At 42.2% G+C, this 15,115-nt stretch overlaps 1 protein-coding gene across 5 annotated transcripts in view; it reads right to left on the bottom strand.

Annotated features, from left to right (window-relative positions):
• Positions 1 to 15,115, bottom strand: part of dnc (phosphodiesterase dunce) — a 67,999-nt gene that overhangs the window by 18,430 nt on the left and 34,454 nt on the right. For 2 of the 5 annotated variants that reach the window (XM_066728336.1, XM_066728339.1), the window contains exons 4-8: positions 14,928 to 14,960; positions 14,073 to 14,093; positions 3,570 to 3,671; positions 3,415 to 3,479; positions 3,198 to 3,310 (exon numbers count right to left, since the gene is read on the bottom strand). In XM_066728336.1, the coding sequence (XP_066584433.1) occupies positions 3,198 to 3,310; positions 3,415 to 3,479; positions 3,570 to 3,671; positions 14,073 to 14,093; positions 14,928 to 14,960 (334 nt within the window). The remainder of the gene's footprint in view (positions 1 to 3,197; positions 3,311 to 3,414; positions 3,480 to 3,569; positions 3,672 to 14,072; positions 14,094 to 14,927; positions 14,961 to 15,115) is intronic. The other 3 variants (XM_066728337.1, XM_066728338.1, XM_066728340.1) reach the window with 3 other exon arrangements.

Here is a 15,115-nt window from a genome sequence, read left to right as displayed (position 1 = left end):
AACGCTCATCCGCAATCCGATCCGAGCAAAAAGGGGTCAAACGATTCGGTCCTCTCTCCACTCGAGAGACGCATGAATCTATAACTGGCCATTATTATTATTTACGCAGAATCAATTCGCTGAATTTTTTCAAATGGAAACGAGCACAATTGGACACTGAGAGAGCCAGGTCGTAAATATACATACTGTATATATATATATACATATATATATATAGATATACAGCACGCAACCTCCCCGTCACAATAGCAAGAATATTTAGCAGCTTCGAACAATACTGAAATTTGGATTTTATAAGGGAACAACTATTTATTCGTATCCCAAACAGTCCACGACAAACAGTAGAGAAGCAGCGAGTTTCTAATTTCACGAATCCACACACAGATAGAACTGATGTGTTGGCTTGGCCGTGCTGACACAACAAACTGTAATGGATAGACGCGATATTTGTTCAGTCCAGTTTTTATAAGAGTCACTGCATGAATAGGCAATCGTTTCGCTGCTTCCTGTATTCTCTCCTTATCGAAACGATGCAACTTGACGCCACTCTGACGAATTTTTCGTTTGCCAATTTATATATATATATATATATATATATATATATATCTATAGGGAGGACGATTTGGCACGCACCGGGAGGTACCGCGCGTGTGTGTGTGTATCTCTATACCTTATATCGTGCATGGAGGTAGCAGACTCCTTTTGCTCGTCTGATGTAGGTCAATTAAAGCAAACTCGATTGATTGGCCAAGAGCGGCTACCTGGCAGTAATAAGACACACGTCAAAGTTGGTAAGTAATAAGGGACATGGGTCTACCACGATATCGAATCGAGAGGCCGAAAATTCAAAGTTATCCTCCACGACGAAGAACACTGGCTATTTTCATAGATCGTGTAAATAGTTGTCCAGTGGGGCACTACGATGCGCAGCAATCAAAACAAGCTATAAACATCATCCCTGGCAAATAAACAAACCCATCCATAGAGCTAAGTGCTGCTACCTCTAATCATGCACGTAGCTGGATATTGCACCAAGCGTTCCTTGCATAAATCCATCGTTCTTACGACTATTTGCTTTGGAAACGTCAGACATATGTCACTTGGCTAGAATCCAGGCCGTTGCTTCGTTCGGGCCTCGCGAAAAAATCTATACCCGAGGAGAGAGATAGTCGTGGGTTTATCAACCCAATAAATTGAGGAGCACACGTTTGAGTCGATCGAGTCAGTCGAGAAAGAGAAAAAACAACGACGCTCGACCGACGATGAAGCTCGTCTCTGTATTTTTGTTTGTTATATCGATGCTGTAAAAGGAAGGCCAGTATCGACTCTCGGGGACGTGCTTTATCGAGAGGACAGGGGAGGTGGCTAGGCGGCACGTGCACTTGATGCAATAAAGCGTGCTAGATGGTCGCCCTTACTGTCATGCCTACGTCAATCCGGAACCGATAAAGTGTGTCTGCAGCTTGATTACGTTCGATTATAATTGCTTTAAGAAAATTACCCTGTAACAGCGTTATTAATGTTACAAGAGACTCTGCGTTGACCATGACGAGCTATTATACGAGGAGCATAGCTACGAAAACAGACGAAAACAACGAAAAATCCACCCAGCCTTCTCCTCTAATTGGCATGATATTGCTCGGTGAATTTAAAGAATTATTTTTATCGTGTGTGTATATACGTGTGTGTGTATATATAGTATGTACACATAAAGGACCGAGCCAATCTAAATAGCATTCGCGTGTCGAGCAGAGTTCCGAAAAAATCCTCTGTTGACGCCCTTGCCAATTAGTATGACTAAGCCAGACGAGACCAAGTTGCCATATTGTTTTGGCAAAAACTCGACCTCCGCTCCGGTTCTGGGAACCATTTCTAATCGGGGTCAATGGTATTGATAATGGCGAATTCGTGGGATAGTAAAAATTCGCAAAGTTTCTTGGAACGTGGCTATAGGAGAAGCCTCGATCGCTACGTGAGCTACCAGGATGGGGGATTGAAAATACAGGTAGGTACTAAGGCCCATCTGCCAGCGAGAGGCTCGAGCATAGACGGGTCAAGGTCTTTTAGACCATAAAACGCGCGTAACCTTAAGGTTACGAGAACCGAATCGTTTGACGAGCTTCGCGATCGTCCCATTGTCATTGTTTCCACAATAAAAAGGAAAAAAAACACAAGGGAGGAGAAACGGATGAAAAGTCTTTTCTTTCATACACATACATCTATATATATATATATATATATTGTGTAGGAGGGTTCCGCGTAAACGAAAGATCCTTCAAAATGATTTTACGAGTAGAAGCTCTGACAAGGCCGCAGCTTCTGCTTAATGGGAGGGGGAGAGTTAAATCCCCATTGCTCTCCACGGATAAATGCAATTTCCCGTAAAGTTGACCTTTTAATTAAAACAGAGGCTCTTGGTCGATCTATAAAGAAGATTCTCCGCTAGACCATTCTTCCCCCTTTATTATTATCCAATCGGAAAGATTACAAGACCGCCATAAATGTAAAATTAACTGCTGTTTCGTTTCAGGTTGAGAGCAGAGCCCATTGAGGAAACGCGGTGGATAAAATTTACAAAGAGAGATAAAAAAAAAGTATATTGATTAAAAGGGTATATTCAATGCTTTTATTTACGGACTAGCGTATTCGACGGGATAAATAAAACGTGAAAAAGCGTCGATACACTTTGCAGATTAAATTATACAGGTATCGGGAGAAAGCGCCTGCGCGGGTTCCACTTGTTTTTTCAGCTTCTACACTCGAAAGACTCGGGCCACTTTGCACAAGCATAATTGTTGGTCAACACCGAATATATATATACTATGTATATAATCTTAGGTCTTATCTGTACCGCGATAAGCCGCGCCCCTCTCCTTTCTTATTAAAAATTATTAAAAGAAACCTTCGGAAGCTACTACGAGCTATATCAACTCGTTGTAAAAACGACTCTCCAGCAAAGCGTCTTTTATTCTCCGGCTAAAGAGCTTTGGCGCAAACGTTTCATGGCTTGCAAAGCATCGTCGCAGAGAATTAAATGCTGTTATTGCCTGCAACCGGGTACTCGACAATAAACCGGAAATTAACTGAACTTCAAACGCGCTGCTGCTACAACACTGCTATTCCACCGACAATTTCAAAAAATTTCTCTTTCGTGCAATTTTCTTTCTCTTTCTTCCTAATGGAACGAATTAACTCACCTTCAAGGATGCCATGTCGGACACGGATCGATGCGTTTGTATCGTTTCCAGCTGGTCCAAACACCAGTCGAGTTCCTCCATCGTCTCCACCGCCAGTTTCATGTAAGGTTCTTCTGTAAGACGACAAACAAATTTTATTTTCTCACTCTTCTCAATTTTATCGTCTCCATCCCCTTCCCCCTCCACAGCTCCTCTCTCTCACTCTCCCTCTTCTCACCTCCAGGGGCCAAAATCCTCGGTTGCGGCGTGCTACTTCCCTGGGCACCGCTACTTCTTCGGGATCTGTGAAGGACAGCAGAAGAAAACATATTAAAAAGAAAAAGAAAAGAAACAAGAGTTTCAAAGAGGGAGAAGAATGAGAAAAGAACTTACTTGTTGGTTGGGACATTGGTGAGGGATTGGAAGTTGTTCCTAACCGAGCGCAAGGAAGCAAGGATCTGTGCGAAGGGTGTAACGATGAGATCCTCGCCATGGCTGTAAGAGAAAATTATGCAAATCAATGAAAACTCCCATGGATCCAGTTAACGCAAGGGGAGGGTACTGGATTAATTCGTATATTCGCAAACACACACTCACACTCTCACATTTCAGTCTTGCACTATACAAGCTGCTCTTGGAACGCATGCAGGCAAAATTGAACGTGCAATCGTTACAAATAGTCTAGGATAATTTCTCGTTAGCATTTTATTGGTTCTTTTCTCTTTTATCCAAACTGTTTTTATTTTATTTTTTTCTTGAAAGAAGTAGGCTTTGTTAAGAGCTTAAAGATAGCAGTGAGAAGAAAGAGAAGGTAACCGAAGTGATCGAAGATGGTTGCCTGATATAGCAGTACTATAAATAGTAAGGCTAGATCAAGTAGAACCGATAGAGCTTAAGTTCTTCGGGAGGAACTTTGCATGAAATTGACTCTGTAGCGCTGGTAGTTCTTCCCTCAATGTGGGAGTAAAGGGAGAAAGAGGATTTCTATTGCTTTGCGTTAGAACTCCTCTCTCTCTCTCTCTCTCGTACATAATCTTAAAATATAAAAACTTGACAAGAAAATCAGATTCTTTGAAATGAAACGACTACGTTTTAATACCTCAAAATACTCGTTCATTCTCCCTCACATTGTGCAAAAGGTCAAAAAAGCAAGACGATTTTTCTCGATTATACGTGCACACACGTTTATATATATATATATATATATATATATAACGTATGTAGGTAAAAAAAGTTAATTAAACCCAAGCCGAGTCCTTTGTCGATCGGAAAAGATTTTCCACGTACTCCGCTGTGAAAGAGGATCAACGCCTATTTTTCATTTTATCGCGCGAGGCAGGAATTAAACTCTGACATTCGAGAAAATATTGTATGAAAAGCGGTGGACAACTCGCGCGTTGCGATAAATTTATCATCCATTAAAGGTCAATTTTGTTCAGGACTTGGCAACAAGTGCCAGGACTAATCAAGCGTCGAGTCTATTATGCGCGTCTATCTTAGCTAAAAAAGAAGTAGGGGGAAGAGAAAAAAAGAGGAATGAAAGGGATGAAAGAAGAGCTGGAAATAAGGTTCTCCCCGACAACCGTTGCTAATGAATAATGAGAAGCAATGGAGTGAGGCCGGAGTGAAAGTTGAATTTGTCCACATTGCTATACGATAATGCTGTACGCGTTTATTATATTGGATATTTCATAATAAATGTCAGAGTTTCATCTTTAGCATTTGACGAGAAATCATTCCTCGAGTCGCTAGTTAAATCGGAATTAGAGGTTTTCCCCAAGGCAGAACGTAATTAATTGGAGCACATCGAAAAACAGTCATTAGCTCCATCCGCTTTTATTGGAAGCTTAATTCTGCCGTAAGAGGCGACTGAGTTGTTGAAAATAAAGCTGTTATTGGCCGATTGATCGAACTCCGAATGAGCTCTGTCATTAATTTCACGGGATCCCTCTTGTATTCTTCATATCCGTATATATATATATATATATATATATATATATAGTATAAGAAACTTTGGTCTCCGATTGATCGGTCTCCTTTGAGGCTGACCTAGTAACAAGTGGTTAGCGCGATAGTCGCCTTCCTGGATCGATATGGGCTAGCCCCTCGAATCCAGCATAAAGGAGTAGAAAGAGAAAGGCGTTCGCGTACGTCACTGCAGATTTTTGCATCTAAAGTGGTGGTAGAATAGAGAATAGCAGTAGAGGAATGTCAAAAGGGGAATTGGAGAGATAGCAAATTGGAGGAAGCAAAGGGGTAAGAAAAGAAGTGACCCTTCGTAAGAATCTCAAAGTAGGTCAGCAACCCTCTACAAAGTTATATCCGAACACGAGCTTCTTTCACGAGCATTGCGCACACCTCTCTTATATGCATGTATTACACTATATATATAAACTCTGTGCCAACTATCGTAACAGCCACGTGGATTGATCTATTTTCATACATACCCCACGACCTATTCCCTATAAAAGCATTATAGGGAATAAATTACAAGCTTCGTTGTTGCATCGTAATTAAAGCAATTTGTTAGTGATAGCTTCCGTGTGTGCGATGTCGCAGCGTACGCCCTATTAATAAATTTCTTTAACGTTCCAAAGTGCAACTGCCGTTCGATGTATCGAGAGAATGAGAGACTCGATGTGGTAGGGCGTTTCGTTGAGAGTTTGCCAGGCCGCAGGAGCATCCTCGAGATTTACCAAAATTTCCAATTGGCACTGGCCACGCTTATAATATAATATGACATATATATATATATATATATAGTACATACGTACGGCGCATCGCAATGTAGCCAAGTTGCGAATAATTGGCTCGTTGACTTACAAGTCTCTTTTGGGCGGAGATTCGAAGCATTGATCCCAGAAGAGGGTCCTTTTGGGCTGTCGAACCTTGAGAGCGGAAGCCGAAAGCGTGCGGGGAAGACTGGTACCGGGAACGGGAACATCCGGTCCGGCTCCGGAAGTTCCAGCACCGAGGGAGGGCGAGCTCATTCCACCCCCGCAGCGTTTCAAGCCTCCCGTCACACTGGCGAACTCCAGCAGACCACCGCTGGAGCTTGACATCGTTGTTAAGTTGCCCTCGAAGCCCCAGCGCACTTCGTAGGTCGCCCCATTATCACGAGAATCCGTGCTCCCAGCTTCACTAATATCACCACAACTCACGACTCTTATTTTCGTTCTTATACCTATCACGAATCTCTTCCCTCCCGCTTTCTTTAAATATATGACCACCTATGACATTCGCCGGGATGCACTAGGACCTCCGCTTTGTATACGTCGATCCCTTTCACTCTTTATATTATATCGTTCGTATAGTTTCTGGCACCGGTATATATATATATATATATATATATATATATACAGAACAACAGGCCGGACCGATTGATCACACTCGATTCCGATTCCAATGGTTAAAATTCGACCAAACGAATCACACGCGTCTCTGGAAAATTCAGCAGTGTATGTATGTATGTGTGTGTACTATATGAAAAATCAATGAATCACGGGACGGAAGGAGGTGGTGGTGTATACGGGGGTGTAACACTATTGTAGTCCGTATCTCGCGAGACAGATTTAATTAGGAGAAACGAAGCTGTTATTTGCAGCAAGTATTTTACGGACTGGAAGGAAAAGTGCGGTGCAAATGGTTGAATCGAATTGCAGAGAAAAGTTGTTTGAATGGTTGAGAAAAACGAGGCTCCCATAGCTGCGACGAGTAGACGAGAGGGAAACAAGAGATGGATTTATGCGATGAGCGAAGCGTGAGGAAAATTGTTGAATCGGTTTGCAGGAAATTTTGTGCAGTCGTCACTGGTGAGCTGCGATGACGCAAGCTGCGGCGCGCTCTGACGATTCTCGCGGAGGTGAAACGGTATCCAATAACTAAGCGACCTTGCGAATAAGCTGCGTGAAATGGGTAGTATCCGTGTCGACTAGGGGGTGGCAGCTGACATTTAGCATAGTCAAATCCAACTGCGGACTACGCGAAAAGATTTGTTTCATCGGTCAAAAAGCACCCACGCAAGCCAACTAATTATCGATAATGATTTCCCGTGCAACGGCCGCCTTCCTCCGCTAATTCGCCATAAAATCTCCTCGCTTATTAATAAGTTTTGCCTTAAACGATGAAAGGTTACGCCTTTGGGAAGCATCGCATCGCACGCGTATATTTTCGATAGCGTTGCGCAAAGCGTTCGTGTAATGGGAAATTTCAGGAAAATCGAATAAAAAATTGGCAAACTTTCTAATTAAAATTCGCTCCGCTTGGAAGATCGATGTGGGAGGTTGGAAAATTTCGGATGGTCGTGCGCGCAAAGTTGGCCGAGGTTTCGACAAGGGTGACAGGGATTGACTGGAACAAAAGACCAAGTTCAAAGTAGCCCTGACCTTTTCGCCGTGTTGTACCTACGATCGATTTGACGAACAAGGTGGAAAACCGCACACGTGCACCTCCACGCGGTCTCATTATTAAATTATCAGCTGCAACTTTTTCCAAATGACATTTTTCCAAAGCGGATATTTATGTATCGCTAATACGCGTATATTTATATATATATATATATATATACGACATGGCAGGGGGTCCAGCGAATCTCTCGCAATCCAATAGTTAGATAAGAGGCGCGCGAGAACAGCTGATTTAAATTGGTCGCTGCTGCGTCACGGACTGCGTTCGAGATAATATCTGCTGGGTCTGAAATAGCTCGAGAGTTAAAACTGCAGTGATTCGTCGGTTTTACGCTCAAGCCGAATCTATCAGGCGCAGCTCCCTACTTGCTATCCTATTAATGGTTAAACTCCCGCGGGGATAAGTATCATACGGGTCAATTACTTCTGCTATTTAATTTCATCAACTTTCTACGATAGTAATACGTATCCTCGCTCTCAGCTCTTGCGAGAATCCTCTCTTACAGTTTCTCCATCGTGAAATCCGACAAAGCTCAGCGGAGATTCTGGTAAACAGAAAAGCTGCGAAACTGGAATTTTTACGAGAAATAAATTGAAGCGTGGAATTCCAGGCGAATCCAGCGAGCTATAACGGAACATCAATCGATCTATTGAAACGTGAGAGGTGAAGAGCGTAGAATGAAAAAGTTTTAGCGCGCTCTTTTTGATTTACTTGACTCACCTATATGGCACAGCCGTTGAATTTCTTTACGTAAAGAATTTCACTCTGGCTAAATTTAGATGGGGCTGATAAGACTCGGAGGGTAAATTCGTTACGAGCGTACTCCCTCAGGCATCCAGTATGATCAGATACTGCTCACTGTGCCTCGCGCTTGAAATATTAAATTCCAATGGATGCTGATGGATCAGCCAGAGAAGGACGTTGAAAATTGTTACAAATATTCTATATACCTTATTCTGCACGCGTATATATATATATATATATATATATATATATGTAACTGTAATAATCTAGAATTTGCCACACTGCTATAGCAGCAGCGGCCATTGAGGTTAATCCCTGGCGCGTTAATTCAGTAATACTCGCTAATGAGGAAAATTTCAGCTCCGGAAGAATAGGGCTGAAAGAGGAGAAAGGATGGAGGGTTTTCAGTCTATCAACAAACGAGATTGTTACGTAGCTCTACAGATAGAAATCCACTTATGTTATACACCTCCTTGGTGTTCCAAAAGACCTATAGCTATAGCTAGCCAGTCGGATTATGAACTTTGATTGTGATGAAGTTGCGCAACAAAGATCCGATCTACGCTACTCCTTCTGTGATGTACACTCGCAATGTCACCATTAGTCGAGTTTACGTGCTTCTGAAACTGGAAAAACTCGATGGTGAAAATCCCACCGCAGCTTTTAATTATACCGCGAACCAACACAGACTGCCCTTGGGTAATTTTATAATCTCTCCTATATACTACGTGTGCATGTACAAAACGATTCAATATTTTACCTCCTACCTTTTCCTAACCGAATGAATTTTTGCGAAAACTTCATTATTGCGCAGACCAGACTGCCAGACGGAACGTAAGTTTTCACGAAGAGCAATAAAATCAGAACAATATAATTATGGCTGGAGTATGCTGGTATCTTGTTGAGTGACATCGTTAAAATTCAGTGGGAGTTCCGAGTGCATCGAGTTACGTGACAACTAAATGGAGGTGGATGAGAGAAAAATTCGAATGAGTAGGACATACAAAGTTTTCACGTAGTGTATAGTGTATGCTACTGCACTGCACGGAGGAAGAGAGAGAGAGAGAGAGAGAGAGAGAGAGAGAGAGAGAAGATACCGCTCGCGGTATAGCTGAATATGAGATGGAAATGCAGCAATTAATGACACGCGCGATGATAATTGTCGCAGGATGAATGGATCGATAAATGGAAGGCTCTCCAAGGAAAACAGGCTTAAGAATAGTCCAAGAACACTCTTGAAGCATGAAATCGGCGGCCACACATCAATACCCACTGCATCCAGCTCTTCAATTCGACCCAAATTTACCTCTCGATTATCCCGAGAAGATATTACTGCACAAATTATAATCCCTGAATCGATCCACGTCTCTCTTCACTCCTTTTACGAGCCATCGCGACACTATTTTCCAAGAGTCGTGAAGAAATTGCGACGTGAAATTACATTCCGATGCTTCCTGTTTTCTCTGTTTAACGATTCCTCCGCACCTCCCGAGAATTCTTTCTCACGATTTGCGTAGTTCTTTTCATAAACGAGTATCGAGCCATTTAATGTAAACACGACTGCTATCGTTAATGAAAACGGATCCACGGTGGTTTTCGCTGGGAAACTCGACGAAAAACCTGGAGCGTGATGAGCCGATGTTTCGCGTGACGCGGATAGAGGAAAACTAACTGCACACACACCCACTCACACACACCTGACCTTTGCAGCTTCAAGATGAGAGACATGACGCAACTTCCTAAGTATTTCTTTCGAGCAGCATTTTTTCGCCGGTTCTCCGGCCTTAGCTTAACTGTATCAAAGAGCAGGAAAAAAAGAAACGAGCAACGGCCCAGTGTGTTTCTTGTCATCGCGGGGCTCCAAGCCAACCGAACGATTACAACTCGAAAACCGCAGTTTATTCAAAAGGGAATAATAACGTAATTGGAACGTCGTCGAACGCTTCGTCACTCGCCGCTGATTTCGATGGTCGTTGATCGGTTTTATTAGCGATTATCGATCGAATCACGCCTCGATAAATCGCGATAACCTCACGAAAACTTCACCTTGCGCAATGGATTTCCAATCGATCCTATACTTATATATATGTGTGTGTGTGTGTATACAATGAATCTTGGTCAATCCTTATCTCTTTCTCCGCGTGTACCGTGGGTTCGCCGAACCCGTAACAACTCTGCACAGGCATTTCCACATATATACCAGTGACACGTATCACTGCTTGCTAAATCCATTACGACGATTGGGACTCTGATCGTCGAGCCAAGTATGAGTATCTACCACGACGATTGACCGATTGTGGATAATATCTGCCGAATCAATTGGGTGAAATCGCTTCTTCTTGCTACGGTGCAATAAGTCGGTGGCGATTGGAGTCGTTGAACCACAACGATAATTAAACAATGAGCTAATCAACGAATCGGATGAATAAGTTGAAGCAGTTTGAGAGAACGAAAGTAATTGGTGGAAAATTTAAAAACTCCAATTGGAATTTATAGGGTTTAAAGGGGTTTTCATTACGCGACTTTGGATTGATCGTTAGATTCAACAATGTCCCGGACATCACAATGAACGCAGCAGTAATGAGAATCACCAGATTCCTTTGACTCGTCCAGGATCAAACAAATCTTTGGTCAAAGAGCTGGTCATCGATAGAATTGTCCAGAGGGATAGACGACGTTCGACGAGGGAGAAATTAGTGCATCCCCCAATCACATTCACTTTTCGATTGGGAGCTTGTAACTGCAATGGTTATATCAATATCGCTGTGAATGCAGCAGCAATGAAAGCAGGCCAGCCACGAGTATTCCTGGATTTAAGTAGTCTGTATATGCCATATGTATATGTATATATGTAACACCGTATCACCATAGTCACGTGCATCGTGCTACGATATAATCAATCGGATTTATCCGAATGAATGCCAGCCTGATGGCAGACGCGTGCTTCGAAAAACACGAAAATGACGAACTTTTGCTCATCGCCAAACCGAAGGAGGAAACAGGAAACGGATAAGAGAATCTGCCATACGATTCCCCTGTTGACGGACACCAACGGTTGCATTTAATTTTAGAATAGATAATACCGGAGAGATATGGAGTTTTATAGGACATTGAGAGAAAAAACGTGACCAGGGATAATCTCGGAGTGTTCCAATAATAGAGTGGAATAAAAATGTCTACTATTATATCATTATAGGAATGTTGGAGTCGAACGGGAGTAAAAATGGTTGGATGCGAGCGTTTGGAGTCACTATCACTGTGGGGCTAAAATGGAGCGTGCCAGAAGGGGGTGAAATCGAGCGAACGTACGCGTTGAGAGTTGTGAAAAGAATTGTGAGGACAGCGTTGTCATACACTCGTGTTTACCGCGGTGTCGAACTGGCCGGGGTGGTCTGGCTTCACCGAGATTTCTCGCGGGGTCGAGATCGGTGGGGGTTGAGAGGAAGGAAGCACGATTTGCGCGGGAAGCCTGCGCAGACCTCTCTCTCTCTCTCTCTCTCTCTCTTACTCCCTCCTCCCCTCTTGATTGCTCCCTCGCGCTTTGCCATCCGGTCTGACGTTCGTTTCTCCGTCGCACAGCCGCGCTCTTCCCCCTCCAAAGCAGCCAACCTGCCTGCCAGCCAGCCAGCCAGCCAGCCACCACCGGCACCACCACCATCACCACCCCGCACCGTCTTCCTCGCTCTTGCTCCTGCTCTAGCTCGGTCACTCTTACACGCACCAACCATCTCCCTGCCCCGGGAAACTACAAGGAACACGCAGCGAATTTGTTTAGTTTACTCCGGCGAATTGATAATACCTGGCCGCTCAATGAATATGCACCAGAGCTCGATACCACTCTGTATATATATATATATATATATATATATATATATATGTATGTACCGCCTGCCGGCCTGGCCCGAAGCAGCAGATACTATATACTTCCAATTTATTCGATTCGTAAACCTAGATTGACCTATATGTAAATTGGTCCAATCTCTATTTTATAATCAACCGCGTCAAAATAAATGCAATTCAGTTTAGCTTCGAATTAATCCATCCTGACGCATCCATTCAGTCCATTCGCATTGCTTTAAATAACTTCAATGAACAGTGACTTGTATGGACAGCCAAGTCCGACGTATATAAATAAGTCGTTGGACCGAAACTTTGTTTGAAATCGTAATCTCATTAGGTGATTACAAGTCTGATGCTAATTGCCCGACTGCCTCAAGTCGGGATTAATCGAATTCATTTTCCAGCGCACATACACTTTTCCCCCAGTTAAATTTATAATCACAAGATTGTAAGTTATTAAATTTTACTGCGCATCGTTTCTGATTATATCTATATTTAGTTCATCCTACGCGCTATTAGTGCAAGTAGCTAATAATGTTGACAAAGTAAGAGCGTCCAATCATCTAGCGAGCCTTTTGATGTCATCCGTTGATGATCATCCTTGTAGGGAAAATGTTTTCGCGGAAAAATTTGAAAAAATTTAATTTGCCCGATATCGGACGTACGGCAAAGTTTAAGTGACGAAGCTGAGAGTTGTGCGGAGCGGTTTATCTTTTTTATCTGTCATTACCTATATTAGAAGGGCTTGATGGACTCGAAGGGCAACTTCCGGCGGTTGTCAAAGTTGCCAGGAGCAGTCGGTGACGGTGAGGGGGGGTGTCTAATACTCGGCATCCGCTCACTTTATCGATAGTGCACATTTCCATTCTGGTAAAGGGCTCAACTATCGACAAATTTCCAACAACCGTATAACTATCGTCTCAAACTCTCTCGTACGTCAAACGCGCGCGAATCATCTATGAAGATATATTATTATTATTAAACCATTTTTGGAAATTCAATGACAAAAACGTGACCCGATCGAACCGCGTCCGATTATTTCAAGCGGTGTGGTCGTTTATCTAGAAAAAATCTGTCAGTTATCAGCGATACTACGCGCTGACCGTGGTACACGAAGATCACCGGGTGTAATTGTTATCGAATCAGCTCGTTAAAAAGAAAAAAAGAGGGTGAGACTTTTTAACGAACGATTTTGGTAAGCGCGGGCATAATTACGCGTGGCTTCGAGGAATTATAGAAATACGCGCGTGTCGGAGAGAATGACAAGGCGTATCGGTAAACAAAAGTGACAGGGGGAAGAAGAACGACGTGACGTATAGGCGTTCTGCGGGAAACGAGATAGCCTCAGAGTGACAGATGGAGGCACTCGTCTCACAAACTCGCTTTGTTTGCTCTACTTTAGATAAAGAGCTTTGTACAATTGTATATACCGCCGTGAAAAATAAAGACGAAGAGTAGATGTAAACAAACGAAATGAATTATAAGTATTACAAATGCTGAGCGGCTCTAGGAAAAATTCTTCTCCACCCGTTTCGCAGAGTACAGAAAATCATCCAACTGGCAACTCGTGCCATTCTTAAAACGCAAGGTTATAAAAAAAAAAGAGTGTAACGAGAGTATTATCCTGCGAATAATATTGAAAGGGGATTTTTTGTTGTTGATACGATTATCAAGCTATATAATTCAATACTGCACAACTCCAATATTCATTTGCATTTATAAAGCAATCGCTTTTATCTCATGCACGTTATAAGCAAACAATTTCATACACAGGATTTTGCATAAAAAAATGTGGATCAAATGCGCTTTAATTATCTCTGGATATCTCCAACTATTTGTGACGATATAGCACGACAACCAAAATAATTTTTCTTTTTTCTTCTTTTTGTTAGTTTTTAGACTTACCTGTACTGATCGGTAAAGATCCTGAAAATAAGAATGCGTCTTTATTTGACAACGTTCCACTATTACAGCATGCTATCGCTGATTTACAGGATGCGATCTGATAAAAATGATCAAGCCAGAAAACCTTAACCATGGATACGTGCAGAGTTAAAAACACGAACCTATGCCATTTATTAGCTCGCAGGCATAGGCGTACCCGTGCCTTCTCGTTCGATCATTTTTATTCGATGACACCCTGTATAATCAGAAATATATGTAGAATAAAATAATTGCACTAAATTTTATTATCATTTTTTTCTTGACTAGACTAATAATTAAGCTCTAAACCGGAATTCTAGCGTTTTTCTCGGATAATAGTATTATTATTATGCATCGAGTATATTTTTCGTGTACAATGTATAATAGTAGCGTGGTGGGTTAATAAAGCCACGTGCTTAACTCCACTCGAGCATAGCCACTGACGGCCAGTGTCAAAGTGCAAGAAAATTCGAATTGAGCAAAAGTCACTTTTTTTATTTCGCTACCAAGTCTCTCCCTCGTATTTGTAGAGTGAAAAGAGAGGATAGAATTCGTTATGCAATATTTATCTCGTGTTATTGAATCGAATGATGTAGCATAGACAAACGTATACTACACAAGACAGATCTTTGGTAGGAGAAACGTGGCTTGGAAAAAAAAATCATCATGCTAAACGTTAGCTACGTGTGTATTCACAATACGAGAATCTCGAGAGTTCTTGTTAATAGGCATTCAAGTCACTGCTAGAGAGACGTGGTGGGGGGTGTTAATCGGGTTGTGAGTGTATTCTATATGTGAGAACATTAGAAAAAGTAAATAATAGGATCGAGTACATACGCTCGCTCGACAGGAAGCTCTGTCTCTTTGAACCTGCAACCGAAGGATCACATACATGATAATATCACACCCCGCACCGATTGTCGAAAAGATTTTACAACGATTCACCAAAACGAATGAAATATCCATAAAGCCTTGGGACAAGGTCTAATGGATAATAGTCTTAAAAAAAAAAAAAAAAAAAAAAA

The sequence above is a fragment of the Prorops nasuta genome, unplaced genomic scaffold (genome assembly GCF_024137725.1).
Source record: "Prorops nasuta isolate Cenicafe-Biocafe unplaced genomic scaffold, Cenicafe_Pnas_1.2 PNAS00006, whole genome shotgun sequence".
NCBI lineage: Eukaryota > Metazoa > Arthropoda > Insecta > Hymenoptera > Bethylidae > Prorops > Prorops nasuta.
This window is presented reverse-complemented; position numbering and strand designations above follow the sequence as displayed.